The sequence below is a fragment of the Python bivittatus genome, unplaced genomic scaffold, assembly GCF_059951505.1.
Source record: "Python bivittatus isolate LINGU-HERP-01145 unplaced genomic scaffold, Pbiv_v1 ctg000700_np1212, whole genome shotgun sequence".
Lineage (NCBI taxonomy): Eukaryota > Metazoa > Chordata > Lepidosauria > Squamata > Pythonidae > Python > Python bivittatus.
The window spans coordinates 84,244,768-84,262,906 of NW_028277098.1; the positions used below are offsets into that span (position 1 = coordinate 84,244,768).

At 37.3% G+C, this 18,139-nt stretch overlaps 1 protein-coding gene across 6 annotated transcripts in view; it reads right to left on the bottom strand.

The window, feature by feature from the left end:
- ZMYND8 (zinc finger MYND-type containing 8) overlaps positions 1 to 18,139 on the bottom strand; it is a 96,621-nt gene that overhangs the window by 49,869 nt on the left and 28,613 nt on the right. For all 6 annotated transcript variants that reach the window (XM_007425100.4, XM_007425101.4, XM_007425102.4 and 3 more), the window contains 2 exons: positions 15,391 to 15,461; positions 4,827 to 4,975 (listed from right to left, as the gene is read on the bottom strand). In XM_007425100.4, the coding sequence (XP_007425162.1) occupies positions 4,827 to 4,975; positions 15,391 to 15,461 (220 nt within the window). Of the gene's footprint in view, positions 1 to 4,826; positions 4,976 to 15,390; positions 15,462 to 18,139 lie in introns of those variants that run through there.

Consider the following 18,139-nt stretch of genomic DNA (forward strand, 5'->3'; position numbering starts at 1 on the left):
TCCTGGGAAAGGTGGAAGGAAGGACAAACAGCAAGGTGGATGGACTTGATTACAGCGGCAATGGGTGCACCACTGGAAGACCTGAAGAGCCAAGTTGGGGACAGACTGTCCTGGAGTCTAAGGAGTCACTAAAAATCAATACCAATTTGATGGCATGCAATCAAGCAGTCAATTCAGAACTAAGAGTCTTTTGATTTACAGATGTAGCCAAAAGTATTAGTACTCCTCCACTTTTTCCCAAAGAATCCCAATTTGCTATGAAATAAGCTGAAACTGAGACAAGTGAATGGCATCTACCATTTTTTATTCCAGTGATGGTGAACCTATGACACGTGTATCAAAGGTGACACGCCACATTTTGGGTGATATGCCAGTGTTTACCAACACCCGACAACAACTATTCTCCCTGTTTGAGTTACCAAAGAAACTGAATTTGTTTTACTATTTCATTTTTGTAATTATTTGACGTTTCTTTATATAATACATAGCACCACACGATTGGAGTGCATTTTTTAAAATAAATGAATATGTAAAGAATTGTTTCTCTTTCGTTGGGGGGGGTGACATGCCAGCAGAGTCAAGTTAGGCATTTTCCAAATTTTTGACACGCCAAGCCCAAAGGATTCGCCATCACTGCTTTATTCCATAGTCCATAGAGCAGACACTTTGCTTTTGATGTATGACTTAACGTATTCTTGTAAATAATAAAACAAATGAAAATGGCATGGACATAATTATTGGTACCTTAGACATAAAAGACATTATTCGATTTTGGTGATCTCTCAAGCAGACTATTTACTTTAATTAATATCACAGGTATCTTAAATCTCATAATCAATCACTCAGCCTACTTGAATGGAGGAAAGTACTCATTCAGGCATTTGTATCATTGTGTGCAGCACAGTGAAACAGACAAAAGAAAAGCAGAGAGTCATCTGAGGAGAAAAGGAAGAAGGTAGTAGCTAAGCATGGTAAAGGTAAAGGCTACAAAACCATCTCCAAAGATCTTCATGTTCCTGTGACCATGGCTGCTAATATTATCAAGAAATTTAAGGTCAGTGGGACCATAGCCAACTTCCCTGAATGTGGCCGCAAGAGGAAAACTGACCCGATTGAATAGAAGGATAGTTCAAATGGTGGAGAAAGAACCAAAGAAAACTTCAAAATAGATTCTGGCTGACCTCCAAGATCAAGATATAACAATATTAAGTTGCACCATCTGTTGCTGTCTAACTGAAAGTGGCCTCCGTGGTAGAAGACTCAGGAAGACCCACTTCTGAAAGACAAACAAGAGCTAAAACTCACAATTGAGAGAAGGAACCCATCAAACTTAAGACAACTGGAGCAGTCTGCTCAAGGAGTAGAACAAAGTGTCAGTTGAGAAGAGTAGAAGTCTTATTCAGAGCTACAGAAAGCACTTGATTGCAGTTGTTGTCTCAAAAGGGTATGCTATGAAATATTAGATTAGGGGTACCAATAAGTATGTCCGTGCCATTTTCATTTGTTTTATTATTTACAAGAATACGTTAAGTCATACATCAAAAGCAAAGTGTCTGCTCTATGGACTATAGAATAAAGAAGGATGGATGCCATTTACTTGTGTCAGTTTTAACTTATTTCATGGCAAATTGGGATTCTTTCGGAAAAAGTGGAGGGCTACCAATACTTGTTGCTTTATCTGTACCTCACTGTATATGGAACCTCATCACAAAATCAGATGGGCAGAGTATCACCATAATGGTGAGGTTTCATGGTGGAGACACTGCTGCTTGTTTCACAGCAGAGAAAACATCACTAGTACAACCTGGGTAGGACAGCAGGCAGGGTAAGGGATGTTTTGCATTTCCCAGGGTTGGGATATTTTTCAGATTTTCTGAGGACACATCAAAGGAATAAAGTGGACTTGAGCAGAGATCTGGATTTGAAAAGCAAAATGTGTTTTGGAACATGCATGAAAGTGCAAGTACCACTTGCTGGAAACATCTTAAACCAAATGTGTATTTTCCAGGGATTGCATGCTAGTTACGGAGAGCAGCCACCAAACCTAGAAAAGATGCAGATGCTTTATGGTGTTCCCAAAAGGTGACGTCTAATGTGCTATATCACATTTTGTCCTCTGAAGCTAGGTGTGTCTATTTAGCTCTAGGATAAAGGAGCTCTGGAGCCCATTTGCTCCTATAACAGTCTATTTGTGGGTCCACAGCCTTAAGAACATGATAGATGGCACAAGAACAGTGCTCAATTTTTCTAGGGCACCAAGTAACCAGTTCAGCTGCCTCGCCCAGGGATCTCTTCTAATTTTAGTTCTCCTATAACAAATCACATATGTGTTATAGCTACTTCAGAATGGCTTCATTAACTCATTCAGAATAATAATATCCTTACTTGATTGGATTACAAAAATGTAAAACTCTTTAGACGCTTTTAAATTAAACATCTGAACGTGCATTTTTGCAAAATCAACCTTTCATTGATCATTTTTTATTTTCCAGCAGCGACACTGATGCTAACCAGAATAATATTGCACATACGTTCTTGACAGTTACTAATGCGTGTTGAAGTGTACTTCATTGTATTATTATCGTACACCACCTAGGCCATTAGAGCGAGCAGTTTATAAAAAACTACCCCCTGCAATAGCATTCCCCCTAAAGTCCACACAGGCCCAACCTTGTCGTTCTTTAAAAAAGTCTTGAATACCTGACTTTTTCAGCAGATCCAGGGACAGGGTAATTTGTGACCCCCCCTCCCCTTTTGATACTGATTTTGGCTGACTTGTTTTGTAAGCTGCAAAAGAGCTGTATTTTTTCCCTAATGTGGTTAATATTTTTACTTTAATTGCTAGACTGTGTTTTAATTTCTATTAACTTAATTTTAATGCATTTAAGGAGGATTTGAAAATCCAATTTATTCAGTGAAGCAGTCTGATTACTGGTGATGGTTGTGAGCAGATATTGAAAATGGAAGTAGGGCTGTTTTTCTATAAATCTTATTAGTAAAGTTAGATGGTAGATAGGTTTAAGCTTTTATAATTAAATAGTATTATTTTCATTTTGATTGTAAATATTTCATGGTATATACTAATTTTATTCCTTTTATATAATTTTAACTGCTGCTTAGTTCTAATATATTTATTTTATTGTGGTTGGATTGCACCATAGTGATTATGCACATTGTAAATAAAACTTTATTACATTGCTGTATGTTGCCTAGAGTTTCTATGGTGAATGAAGCAGCCTGCAAGTCAAATAAATAAGTAACAGCATTTTCAGTGGCTAGATCATGAACCATGTATAACAAATACAATAGTGATATGACATTTATGCTAGTGATTTATATATAATTCATATATAACAGATGTTTTTGGACTAACTCTCTTCATATCTTGCTACTGACTATACTGGCTAGGATGTATGGAAACTGGAATTCATCCAACATTTAAAGGATTTCATATTCCCCAGCCTTGTTTTATGGCACAGCAATGGCAGTGGTAGAGCAAAAACTGCTCCAATAATTAACCAGTTAAATATAAACCAATGACGAATATATTACATATAAACATTGCTTAATAAACCTGGTTTTTGATAAATCAACTTTTATCAGTGCAATACAGTCATTATTACGGAAATTCCATTCCATTATTCTGAAAATTCCATTCTGCTATTTTCCTTCAACTTAATTAACAATTTAGAGTAGGATAATGCAGAACTCTATCCAAGGTTGACTGATTATCTTGAAACTATTTGGCTGAGTAATTAGCAATTATCAGCAATTCCAATATCTCAACAGAATCCCCTTGCCAAGCTTATTTACAAAATAACTGTGTTATAAATTACATGCATCAATTTAGGATTATAAATATAAAAGATAGTAATTGGAACAGCACTGTAGAAGATTACCACAGATATTAACCAAATATACCCTACTCTTCAGATTAATATCTTTCTTCAAATGATGGTTAAAACATTTTACATTTAGCACTGCCACATAGTATGTGCCACAGATCATACTGTTCCAGAACTGCCCAGATTATGCCTACAGAAAAGCCTCTTGGTACAGCATCCTTGAAAGTAGGTGCTTTCTTAGAAGGTGGCATGAAAGCTTTGATAGGGGAATCTGGCCATTACTTCTGAGAATTCTAAGTTGAATAATAATTAAAAGCAGGTGCAAAGACAAACAGCAATACGGGATTCTCTCCTTAAGAAATTGGAGCCATGGGCCCCTCTTGTGCCTGCTTTACTGTTGTTGAATCTGGCTTTCTATGATACTAGAACTCTTTTTGGTTTACTGACAAAGCACAATGACTTACAATGGGAAATAGAGGGACAGAAAAGACTTTATGCAGCTAATAGTCCAAAATGGATCAGATGGAGTATGCTTCTCAATATTACTTGTTTTGGCGAACACAAATAAAAGAGGAGCCCTACCGTCATGTCTCGCTTCACAGTTTCAGAGGCTAACTGGCTGACCACTCAGGAAGCAGAATTATGGGACAGATATGTCTGGGGTTTGATCCAAAATGTTTTTATTAAATGAACTGTTGTTTATTCTGTTGCTGAGTTGTTCTCTGTCTCTCTTTCTATACTATCTATAAATACAGGTGTGTGTGTATGTGTGTGTAAACATGCATATATTGTTTGGCATCAGAATTGACTTATTTCTACAGAAAGATCTTAGCAGATGGAAAAATTAGAAATAAAGTAGCAACTTCCCTCTTATACATGACAGTCAATGAAGAACCTTTTCTACAATCAGAGATACTAGAGCATCTAGACATTATCACAGATTTCATTACAACATTGCATTATATCCACGACTTCTATTACCTGTTCTTTATTATTGCTGTTCAATAAGCCAGGTTTCTTTTTCTTTTTAATTGGGCTTGTTGATGAATCTTCAGGGGAATGACCATTAGAAGAGTGTGGTGGACTTGGAAACTTCCTTTTTTGTGCTGTACGTTCAGCAGAGCCAGGATCTTTTTAAAAAGGATTAAAAAAAGTACAACACTGAAAAATCATAGATTATTACACTTGCACCACTTTTTAGTCATTGACATATCAGCATGTATTATTGAAAATTAAAAAGTGAAGTGGATTTTAAAACTTATTTTAATTAAGAATCTGTATGTCATTCTCCCAAACAGAAATCTTGTGACAAAAAAAAAAATCTAAACATAAATTAATAGCAAACTAGTGATATCTAAAAATACATCCAAACTCAGTTAAACAATATATTAATTTATTCAAAGACCCACTAAATAGCAGAAGTAAAGCAAAGAAATAAAATGAATTAAAGACCATGGTGCAACACATACAGAAAAATGTTAAAATTAAGCTTAAAAGGCTAGAGAGAGTTTAAAAAGTAATCCTAGAACTGAACAGACATCGGGGTAAGTGCTCTGGATATTCCAAGCAGAGAGCTCATGGAGTTTTCCTGTTTACATTCAGAATTAAATTTACTTGTACTATGAAAAACATTGTTTCCCTTTACATTTTGATATACTTTTTAAAAAATGTAACCAAATGTAGCAAAAAACTTGGATGAAAATCTAGCTCTCCATTTTATCAATTACCCAGCTGTTAGTAGGAAGCCAAGAGAAATTAGAAAAGAAAATATGAAACTGAAGTTAAGAGTAATGTTATATACCTTTAAATAACATTGCTTTCAATAACAGTATGGCCTAGTGAAGGGGATATATAAAATCCAAGCATCATTGTTAATCACAATTCTGAAAAATCAATAGTTTAAAGGTTCAAAAAAACATCTTAGCTCTGTCAGTGATAAGAAAGCTACTGCTCTAATGGAAGTTCTACTGCCAATATAAAGCATGCCCACAAATTTGAAATTAATTTTAAAATTATATATTCACATGCAAATTTTTCAGTAATATATTTTTTTCAATACATACACACACACACACACACAGAGACCACTATGTGTGGTGAGGCATACACATAGAAACATATCTACCTATGTTTATCATTAAGCACAAAATGTATTCATATATACCTGCTGACTCTTCCCCCAACTAGTATGGCTAGCCAACAGTCAGTGCTGATTAGTTTAGGGCTTAAAACCGTTGCCTGAATTCAGGATACATGCCACACACAGTCAAAATTAAACAGAGAACATAGACTTGCTGTGAAACAGGTTGGTTTAAAGCTACATGCATTGGTTAACTGAAGTCAGGAGTGGCCTACGTCCTGAGACTGGATGACATACGAAGCCTTAAATGAACAAGTAACAGTAGTATGATAGCCACAGTAATTGGGGAGGAGTCAGAAGCATAAACAAGCACACTTCCTGCTTAACTCTAAGTATGATATACAAAGAGTATCAAAACACCTAACATTGGCTTCTATTTTAATTGAATAGCTAAGAGCAGGTTCACGTGACTAAATGAAACTAAAACTAAGAAGGCACGTTCACGTTAATTCAGACATAAAAAAACTAAACAAAACATAGTGATTTCATGAAACTTTATGTAATGCAGGTAAATCTAGATTAGAATTATTACATTAGATTAGAATTCTGACACTGTCCAATGTAGTAACTCTTTATCTAGGATGCTTCCTCAAAATAATCCACATAATGTCCAATTTTAAATTACTATTCCCACATCTGCTGGAGTGTTCCTAGACAATTAGTTCTATTGCTCCGAACAGAAATTAATGACCAACATCCCTTCATTTGTAAATGTAAGAGCTTGCAAAACAGTCTACTAGAAAGCATGGGATGGTTCCCATTATTCAGTTCAACAATGGTTTATAAAATTTCTATAACAATGTGATGACATTAAACAAAATAACAGTAAACTTGGACCACGCTGGATAGTGCAACTGGATAACCCTAATGTTGACCTAGTGTTTATCATGTATTTATAGGCTACTTTATAAGAGGTAGAACAGAAAATAAATAATTCTAGAGGAATTATTTTTAAATCAACTCTGGTGAAGAGAAGGCAGAATTTAAAAACTCATTAAGATGCAAAGAAAGCAGAAGTAGGCTTAACACAGGGATAGAAAAATGAAACTCAACATTTGTACTCAGCTACATCAGATCGTTCACAACTTTCCATAGCTTGCTAACCTCAAGTGATTTATAAAGTAACATCTAGCTCTCTATATAAGAGCTAAATGTAAAAAAACAAGCCACTAATAGTTTTCCTCAAGTTGTACAGCTTGAAGGGGAGGTCCAATATTATATACAATTGAAATATTCTACTTCTAAAAAAACATGATCAGGACAGTCTGGATAAAGTCAATGTGTAGAAACCTGGATTCAAAGGATTTGGAGTGCGCATGGGTGTGTGCATAGCACCTGCTGGGAATGCCAGAAAGCAGGGGTATCTTTACCTGGGCTCATGTGACTTCTCTCCACAGTTTGTGTGCAAGTATAGGAAAATACATGCTTGATTAACAGTGCTACATGCGTGTCCACACAAACTCTGAATATTTTGTCTTCTGAATCCAGACTACTTTGAATCCATACAACTTTGGAATTATACAAGGAGAATTAACTACATGCAAATCCTTGCTCTTTGCCTGATTTTAAAGTTGTAAACAGACCACCTGACTGCTATAGAACTGGAACAGTAACAAGCTCCAAATCCTTTCCCATAGGAAAAAAATGACTGAGTTTCTTTAGTTTATGTACAGGTGAACTCGAAAAATTAGAATATCATGCAAATGTTCATTTATGTCAGTAAAGCAACTCAAAAGGTGAAACCAATATGTGAGATAGACGCATTACATGCAAAGCGAGATATGTCAAGCCTTACTTTGGTATAATTGTGATGATTATGGCGTACAGCTTATGAAAACCCCAAATTCACAATCTCAGAAAATTAGAATAGTGTGAAAAGGCTCAATATTCTAGGCTCAAAGTGTCCCACTCTAAGCAGCTAATGAATCCATAACACCTGCAAAAGGTTCCTGAGCCTTTAAATGGTCTCTCAGGCTGGTTCAGTAGGAATCACAAGCATGGGAAAGACTGCTGACCTGACAGCTGTGCAGAAAACCATCATTGACACCCTCCATAAGGAGGGAAAGCCCCAAAAGGTAATTGCAAAAGAAGTTGGATGTTCCCAAAGTGCTGTATCAAAGCACATCAATAGAAGGTTATGTGGAAGGGAAAAGTGTGGACGAAAAAGGTGCACAAGCAGCAGGGATGACCGCAGCCTGGAGAGGATTGTCAGGAAAAGGCCATTCAAAAGTGTTGGGGACTTTCACAAGGAGTGGACTGAGGCTGGAGTTAGTGCATCAAGAGCCACCACACACAGACGGATCCTGGACATGGGCTTCAAATGTCGTATTCCTCTTGTCAAGCCGCTCCTGAACAACGAACAACATCAGAAGCGTCTTACCTGGGCTACAGAAAAAAAGAACTGGTCTGTTGCCCAGTGGTCCAAAGTCCTCTTTTCTGATGAGAGCAACTTTTGCATCTCATTTGGGAACCAAGGACCCAGAGTCTGGAGGAAGAATGCAGAGGCACACAATGCACGATGCTTGAAGTCCAGTGTGAAGTTTCCACAGTCTGTGTTGATTTGGGGAGCCATGTCATCTGCTGGTTTTGGTCCACTGTGCTTCATTAAGTCCAGGGTCAACGCAGCTGTCTACCAGGAGGTTTTGGAGCACTTCATGCTTCCTTCCGCAGACAAGCTTTATGGGGATGCTGACTTCATTTTCCAGCAGGACTTGGCACCTGCCCACACTGCCAAAAGTACCAAAACCTGGTTCAATGACCATGGGATTACTGTGCTTGATTGGCCAGCAAACTCGCCTGACCTGAACCCCATAGAGAATCTATGGGGCATTGCCAAGAGAAAGATGAGGGACATGAGACCAAACAATGCAGCGGAGCTGAAGGCCGCTATTGAAGCATCCTGGTCTTCCATAACACCTCAGCAGTGCCACAGGCTGATAGCATCCATGCCACACCGCACTGCGGCAGTCATTGCTGCAAAAGGGGCCCAAACCAAGTACTGAGTACATATGCATGCTTATACTTTGCAGAGGTCCGATATTGTTCTATTTCCAATCCTTGTGTTATTGATGTCATGTAATATTCTAATTTTCTGAGATTGTGAATTTGGGGTTTTCATAAGCTGTACGCCATAATCATCACAATTATACCAAAGTAAGGCTTGACATATCTCGCTTTGCATGTAATGCATCTATCTCATATATTGGTTTCACCTTTTGAGTTGCCTTACTGACATAAATGAACATTTGCACGATATTCTAATTTTTTGAGTTTCACCTGTATATCCAAATCAGAAAGTTTCCCAACATCTTATTAACTTAGTAGCATGTGAAGCACTGTAAATAATAGAAAAGCATGAAATGAAAAATGTGTATTTTTTCAAACATGGAACAGAATATTATGCTCTGGGAATTCAATCCATGTCCTGGGCCAGCCCATTGCAGACAAAACAAAATCCCAAATGTGGAAGAGTTCCAACTGTCCAAATATAGGAAACAATGGGGTTAAGAACAAGCTTCTTGCCTATAAAAATCTGGATGACCACTAAATGGTAGCAAAGAATTACAGAAAAATCTAGCTTGTTGCTGCCATGTAGCAATCATCCATTTTTTGCAGCCAAATTCTGGTAGTCTTCATCTTCATTTTCCTTCAACTTAAAGAAATCATTTGCTCTGGGGGAGCGGGGAGTATCCTAATTGAAAGCAATGTGAGGAGAGATAGGCTGGCCCTGCATTCATCTTGCACTCAAGGCACAACCTGTTCAATCAATTACCTACTCCACGGCAGAATATACAAAAGTAATGCCAGTCAGTCCACTTTAAAAAATGTTTAAAATAAACTTCAATTTCTAATTTGTTTGTTGTCTACGTAATCTTGCAGACAGTGAGAAACATGGACTCTCTCTCTACATATTTAAAGGTTCAGCTATAGATTACCACTTCCCCCATGGCTGGTTGCTGCAAACAAGTAAAAAGAGAAAAATAATTGCAGTTTCTTTCTATCTGGTACAGCCATCAATTAGTGAAATTGAGGAAAAGCCTGGGAAACACACCAAAAAAACCCTCTGTCTGGCTGTTAGCATTTACATCTCGAATGAAATTACCTTATATTTTTACAGTACACAGTAGTAGCACACAGAACAAAAGATTATTCATGAGCTGTACATACAGCCTTGATCAGCAAAGTAATTCTTTACATTTGAAGTCCAAAACAAAAACTACAGCACACAGGCAAAACAATTCCAATAACTTCAAACATGCCCCTGCAGCCAAGTGCACCATGACTTATATCAAAAGTGCACAAGAGCATGAACAGAGGGTAAACACATACACACATGCAATTCTAAGATTAATAAACTAACCCGCATAGCATTTTCTACTTTTTTAAATGCACTCTGAAGACTCCACAAATGGCTAAAAGAGAATGCTGTACACAGAGCACAAGGAAAAATAAATGACACCCAAAGACCAAACCTCCAAAAGAGCCTACCAAACCAAACCAAACCAAGCCATCAACATAGAACTTCCATAATTCCACTAGTTAGATGAGCAGGTATATAAAATTGTTTATCTTCAGCCTAGGGATTCCTTCATTCATACACCAACAATGTAGCTTTTTGACTTATACTTTTGTCCTTCATTTTTCTGTATGTACTCATCAAGTCCACTCCCCAAAATCTATCAATTCATTTATACCTATGACATCCTCCTTCTGTCTCTCTTGGTTTCACAGGGATGCATATATTCCAAGTCACAATCTTCCATATGCCATAACTGTCACCAGATAGGCCCTTATTACACACTGACCTCTGCCATCATGACTTTGGTCAATCGTATTCAATTTCTAAACTATAGAATCAAACATTGAGATTAAAAAAAACTGCATGTGAACTTAGAAAACAGGTGTAACCATGCCACTGACACTCAGCTATATAGCCCTCCTATCTGATCACAATAATAATAACAGAGTTATTGTAAAAACTTTGTTTGCCTAATGGAACAGATAAAGGTGCTATCTCTTTCCCAATTATTTTTTTATAAATACAGCATTACAACAATTGGCATATTCCATAGCCTAAGTAGCAGAAATCAACTCTTATATAAACCTTCTGGTTTTCTATGCACAGTATAGAACAAACAACCACGAGACTGAAAAGAAGTTAATAATGTAGATTATATTCTGCAATGCTAACCGTAGAGCTTTGACTTTCAATCTAGGAAGGAAAATTAACACAGGTTGAACAGCAATCACTATGAATACGAGATGGATATCTTCTCTTCCTCAAATACAGAGATGAACCACATGCATTAAATCCATTGAACGTACTATTAGATATACTGTTATTACTACAGTAGCAGCATTAGCAATAGAGTAACATAATATAAGCAAATAATAGGTTCCTCTTTTCAAGAATTCTAACATATTCAGGTGGTCCTCATTTAACAACCATTCCTTCAGCGACTGTTCAAACTTACAACAGTGCTGAACAAGTGACAGTTACAACCGGTCCATGTACTTATGGCCATCACAGCATCCTCAGCTCATGATTATGACTTTGCAGTGTTCCAGTCACATGATCGCAATTTGCCACCTTCCCTGCCAGCTTCTGACAAGCAAAGTCAATGGGGAAGCAGCATGAAGTTGCAAATTGTGGTCATGTGAGGTCCTTGCTTTATGACCCACGCAGTCCTCACTTAATGGCAGCAACCAGGACTGTTGTAACTGCTATTGCTAAGCAGTGCAGTCATGTGGTTTTTCAACTTACAACCATGTCACTTAACAACCGTTTCCAGTCCCAATTAGCATTGTTAAATGAGGACTACCTGTATTATAACCAGGTGGAAGAAGACAGAAGAAAAGCAAAAAAAATAGAGAAGGAACAAGAGCTAAATATGAGCAAATTCAAGACTAATATTTAGGTTATTTCCAGATGGCAATCAAGAATTAATTCTTAGATCATAGAATCAAGTTTAATTAATAGCTAAATGATAGATAAAGCTTCATAGAAGTTGTAGAAGTTTTGTGGCAAAAAAGCAATATAAAGTAAATCTTGGATGAAATTTAAGGCAGCAATGGAGAATTGTCAATGAGAAAAAGAAAGGCTCAGGAACCTCAGACTGATAAAATTCAAGCAGTGAAGTTCATGATCTGGAAAATACTAGGATTCAAGAACAGTACTTATGAAAGAAATGGGAGAATGTATAGAGCTTTAAAAAATAAGAACAAATAATCTGAAGTAAATACAGGAAATTGAAAGCCAATGTGAAGATGAACAGGTTGCTTAATCGTGGTTTATTTATATGGGTTTTCTTCCCTCTGCAGATATCCTTAAAAGATTCTAGAGCTGAGCTGCATTTTGACATGCCTAGATGGCATCCATCTATTTTATATGTCTTTAGAACTTATCTTTATCAGCTCCCTGAGGACAACATAGGACAAAAATCCTGAAATATCACAGATTGCGGACAAGTGGGAGGGACTGAGTGAATGCATAGATGACCACTCGAACAACCACAGTGAAACTGAAGCAAACTGTTTTCTTTTTCATGATCTCTGTGCATCATACATACGATTAACATGATTTATTTAGAATTAGATAACACAGGTCTGTGAAACAAAGCCAACAGCATAGCCAGGCAAAAAAGCACCATTTTGTATCTAGATGATAGTAGTGAAAAAAGGGACAGAGTGGTAATTTGACAAACTCCATGGAAGGTAGCTTCAGAAATTGCCACTGTTCTAACTGAATGGATCTAGCATCTGCTAGAGGCAGCTTTAATAATGATGGACCAGAGCTAATGGCTCTACTAACACAACAGGAATTTGTCTGTGAAGAAGTCTGCAAGCCCCTCTGTTAAACATGCTTTCCAGAACAGTAAATGCTGTGTCTGTTAAAATGAGGGTGCCCTATCAACATAAAATGGTAAGGCCCAGAAAACATCAGAATTCAGGGACAACTATATTTCAGTTGTTGGAGAAAGAAACAAAACAGTAAAACAATATCCTGGCTCAAATGTCTACGTTTCTAATTGTTTCATCTTAGTATCAGAATTTGTAAGCTTTCCAGAGTCTGTTGGAATAGATGGCCATAATAAATGTAATGATATACATACATACATACATATAAACAGGCATAACCTTAGGAAGAAAGTGATGTCTAGATGCAATACCCAATGAAAGGCAATATATCATGTATCCAGGCAAGCTGAAGTGTTTGCTAAAAATGAATGAAGGTCAGATTCAAAAGCAGAGGTGTTGTTAGGCTAAAAGCTAGGAGTGTTTGTTAAAGCTGGAAGCACAACAGAGAGACTTCATGATGGAGGAACCAGAGACCAAGTAAAGTAGAAATACTTAACATCCCTCAACAAAGACATGAAAACATAAAATACTGCTCTATAGGAACATAAATTGCAATAACTGAAAATAACACTTTAAAACAGGAATATAGAAATAAACGTTTAAAATAGACAGCACTAACTGAAAGACAATTAACTATGACTCTGACATGATAAAACTGTTCACGTGAGCACAAATGTAGAGAAGATATGCTATTTTGCTTTGTAAGAACGCCAAGCTCATAGTTTCTTAATGTCTTTTAACAATAGGAACTTCAGCTATCAAGAGATGTATCGAGACGGCATACTGTAAGGCACAGAGACAAAAAAGCCGAGATACAGAAAGTACCCTTCTGCAAAGAAATATGATTCTGAGCATTTTGAAGCTGCTAATGCCTTTTTTGGGTGAATGTAGGTTAGGCAAGTTAGTGGGTAACCAAGGCATCATGAAGCTAATGACTGATCAATCCTATCAGAACTTTAAGATGGAAATAGATCACCATCCTTGCTGGACAAAAAGATCCAAAGTCTTCCAAACAGCAACAAGTTTGCTACCATTGATATGCAAAGTTCTGATACAACCATAACATGTCCCAAATCCTATTAAAGATTAATCTGTGGTTAGAAAGCAATTTGCCAGCAGATGGAGCCAAACTAGTCAACTGATATACTTTACCCTCTTTGTGAATAACTTCTTTTTCTTCTTTGTAAGGGTGGAGCCAGAGTTTTGAGAGTGTGTTGGACCTTCTTAAATAGTTCCTAAGTAGAATCCTGGTCACAGTGAACAATACAGAAGAATTTGCAGAAGTCCAAACAACTGTTGATATTGCAATAGATGGTACTGTAGGTGTGTTTGATTCCGCAGACATGTAAGACACAACGTGCTCATTGCTGAATGGCATTTAAAATTAACCTTCAATATATGGAGGCACTTGCTGGTTCCAGCGCTGCTGAGTAAGACACATGAAGTGCCTGCTTCCTTAATAGGGCTCTTAAATTGAGAGAACTGTTGTGATGTACTACTCTGTAAAGCTTTGGCAATGAAAACAAGAGTCAATTAAATGTCTCTCAGACACAAAAACAAAATATATGCCTATCTAATGAAGGTAACTTATTTCCAGAATTTCATTACTTATGGGACAGATTTTATGACCATAAGTGCATGTCAAAGAGATGGACAACTGAACAAGAACTGTCCAAACACAAATTAAAAAACAACAAAACTACAATTAACGCCACGTTTATCTCATGAAGAGAAGAGAATATTCCTAAATGCTATTTCAACAGCAATAAAAAAGAACTGAAGAGAATTATGGTAAGTCCTAGGAGCATATACTGTGAGAGGGTATTTCCTAGGTCCATCAAAATGCAGCTCAGCACTAGGATGCTCCAAAGATTCTGACATGACAAAAACATACATGTGATGTATAAAGACCACAAACGAAGTGAGGAATGCTCCTACATGAAAATAGAGAAATAAATGATTTTGGCAATGAATTTCTGGATTTCTCCAAATGTATTGGGCTACAACCTCCAACATTCTTAGCAAGCATAATGGAAGTTATAATTCAAGAAACGTAGAAGGCACCAGGTTTGGGTAGGTAAGCTACTCTAGAGATAGGAAAAAAGAACTATAAGACGACTGAAGCAATCATAGCAAGATATGACCTGACCAAAAGCAGAGGGTGTACAATGGGAAATAATATACAAAATATTGTGGTTTAAAATGTTTGTGAACCATAGTCAATGGCTTAGCATAAGGCATGTACCTAGTCAAAAGTGGCTTAACTGACAGTGTATTTAGGAAATCAGTATGATAAGGAAAGGGAAAATAAAGCTTTTAAAAATATAGATGGAAATTTGTCTTATTCAATTTCAGTGAAATAAAAGACAAAATAAGCTTATTACCTATTCAGAGTGAATTACTTACATGAGCAAGGGAAAAAATTAAAATATATAGATGCTATAAAACAGTACTCATAGTTTTTATTGGTATCAAAAACTTCAAGGAATTAAAAAAGGTATTAGCTGAATTGTTCTAAGAAACAGGCACAATATTGTTTTTACACACCTTTGGATCGAGTGGAGATATCCATCCCTTCTACTACGTCCTGCTCTGCTTTTATTTCTTCTTCAGCCAAGCTGTAAGAGTACAGAGATATTGATGTTCGCATATTTATATTCATTATAGTTTAAAAGTGAAAGAGCAGAAGACAAAACAATAAGTAACACGATCCAGATTTCCTTGTGTTGCTTTCAGTGGTGTTACGATTTATAATAGTGGCAGTTACATTTCCCTTCAAAAGTCAAGCCTGTAACTGACAAAGATTGTATACAGGTAGTTCCCAGTTTAAGAACGAGTTCTGTTCCCAAGATCTGTCCTTAAGTCGAATTTGTACGTAAGCTGGAACAATATTATTGTATAATACTGTACAAGTAGTATTGTGTAATTAACTCAAACCATTGTGTATTTAACTCAAATAATTGTATATTTAACTCGGATTTTGCTACAACAGGCTCTGTTCTTAACTATGGGTCATCCATAAATCGGGCATTCTTAAGCCGGGGACTACCTGTACTAGAATCTGCAATGACCAAAGATTTGCAGCAGTAATGGTATGGAAGAGACAAGTTACAAACTAAATGAAGATCCTGAGACCCTGCTGAAATGTGGTACCTATGCTTCCTTTTAACTGAAATCTGGGACAATTCCAGCTTAGTGATAACATGACACATACTTGGAACAGATCCTTTGGTCTGTTTCAGAAATACTGAAACAGATAAATTAGATTACTGTATCTTTACCAAAATAGGTTCAGTCACTTCGTCAACATATAGCTCCATTTTCCTATTACTACAAGTATAAAACTAAAATTCACATTTTACTACTAAAATGTAGGACAAAAGCAGAAAAGACGTAACTGCTGTATGGTTGAATGCATGGTGACTTGAAGTCGGCTATATATTATTTCAGGAATTGTAATAATTGTGACACTGAATACCATTCCAGCACTACATTTTTTTCACAGTAAAACAAAACAAAGCAAAATGTTTAAAAATACAGTCTCATTGAAAAGTTCTGGCTAATTCCTAACCAGAGATGGGAAAAAAATGAAAGTGAGAATGCATACATTTTCCAAAGAACACAACATATGCTAGATACAGTGGGGCAAAAAAGTATTTAGTCAGCCACCAATTGTGCAAGTTCTCCCACTTAAAAAGATGAGAGGCCTATAATTTTCATCATAGGTATACCTCAACTATGAGAGACAAAATGAGAAAAAAAATCCAGAAAATCACATTGTCTGATTTTTAAAGAATTTATTTGCAAATCATGGTGGAAAATAAGTATTTGGTCACCTACAAACAAGCAAGATGTCTGGCTCTCACAGACCTGTAACTACTTCTTTAAGAGGCTCCTCTGTCCTCCACTCGTTACCTGTAGTAATGGCACCTGTTTGACCTTGTTATCAGTATAAAAGACACCTGTCCACAACCTCAAACAGTCACACTCCAAACTCCACTATGGCCAAGACCAAAGAGCTGTCGAAGGACACCAGAAACAAAATTGTAGACCTGCACCAGGCTGGGAAGACTGAATCTGCAATAGGCAAGCAGCTTGGTGTGAAGAAATCAACTGTGGGAGCAATAATTAGAAAATGGAAGACATACAAGACCACTGATAATCTCCCTTGATCTGGGGCTCCATGCAAGATCTCACCCCGTGGGGTCAAAATGATCACAAGAATGGTGAGCAAAAATCCCAGAACCACACGGGGGACCTAGTGAATGACCTGCAGAGAGCTGGGACCAAAGTTACAAAGGCTACCATCAGTAACACACTACGCCGCCAGGGACTCAAATCCTGCAGTGCCAGACATGTCCCCCTGCTTAAGCCAGTACATGTCCGGGCCCGTCTGAAGTTTGCTTAGAGAGCATTTGGATGAACCAGAAGAGGATTGGGAGAATGTCATATGGTCAGATGAAACTGAAGTAGAACGTTTTGGTCTAAACTCAACTCGTCGTGTTTGGAGGAGAGAGAATGCTGAGTTGCATCCAAAGAACACCATACCTACTGTGAAGCATGGAGGTGGAAACATCATGCTTTGGGGCTGTTTTTCTGCAAAGGGACCAGGACGACTGATCCGTGTAAAGGAAAGAATGAATGGGGCCATGTATCATGAGATTTTGAGTGAACACCTCCTTCCATCAGCAAGGGCATTGAAGATGATACGTGGCTGGGGCTTTCAGCATGACAATGATCCCAAACACACCACCCGGGCAACGAAGGAGTGGCTTCGTAAGAAGCATTTCAAGGTCCTGGAGTGGCCTAGCCAGTCTCCAGATCTCAACCCCATGGAAAACCTTTGGAGGGAGTTGAAAGTCCGTGTTGCCCAGCGACAGCCCCAAAACATCACTGCTCTAGAGGAGATCTGCATGGAGGAATGGGCCAAAATACCAGCAACAGTGTGTGAAAACCTTGTGAAGACTTACGGAAAACGTTTGACCTCTGTCATTGCCAACAAAGGATATATAACAAAGTATTGAGATGAACTTTTGATATTGACCAAATACTTATTTTCCACCATGATTTGCAAATAAATTCTTTAAAAATCAGACAATGTGATTTTCTGGATTTCCCCCCCATTTTATCTCTCATAGTTGAGGTATACCTATGATGAAAATTACAGGCCTCTCTCATCTTTTTAAGTGGGAGAACTTGCACAATTGGTGGCTGACTAAATACTTTTTTGCCCCACTGTATGATTTATGAGGTAGCAAACATCCATCAATATTAATGGGCTATTGACAGCCTGATA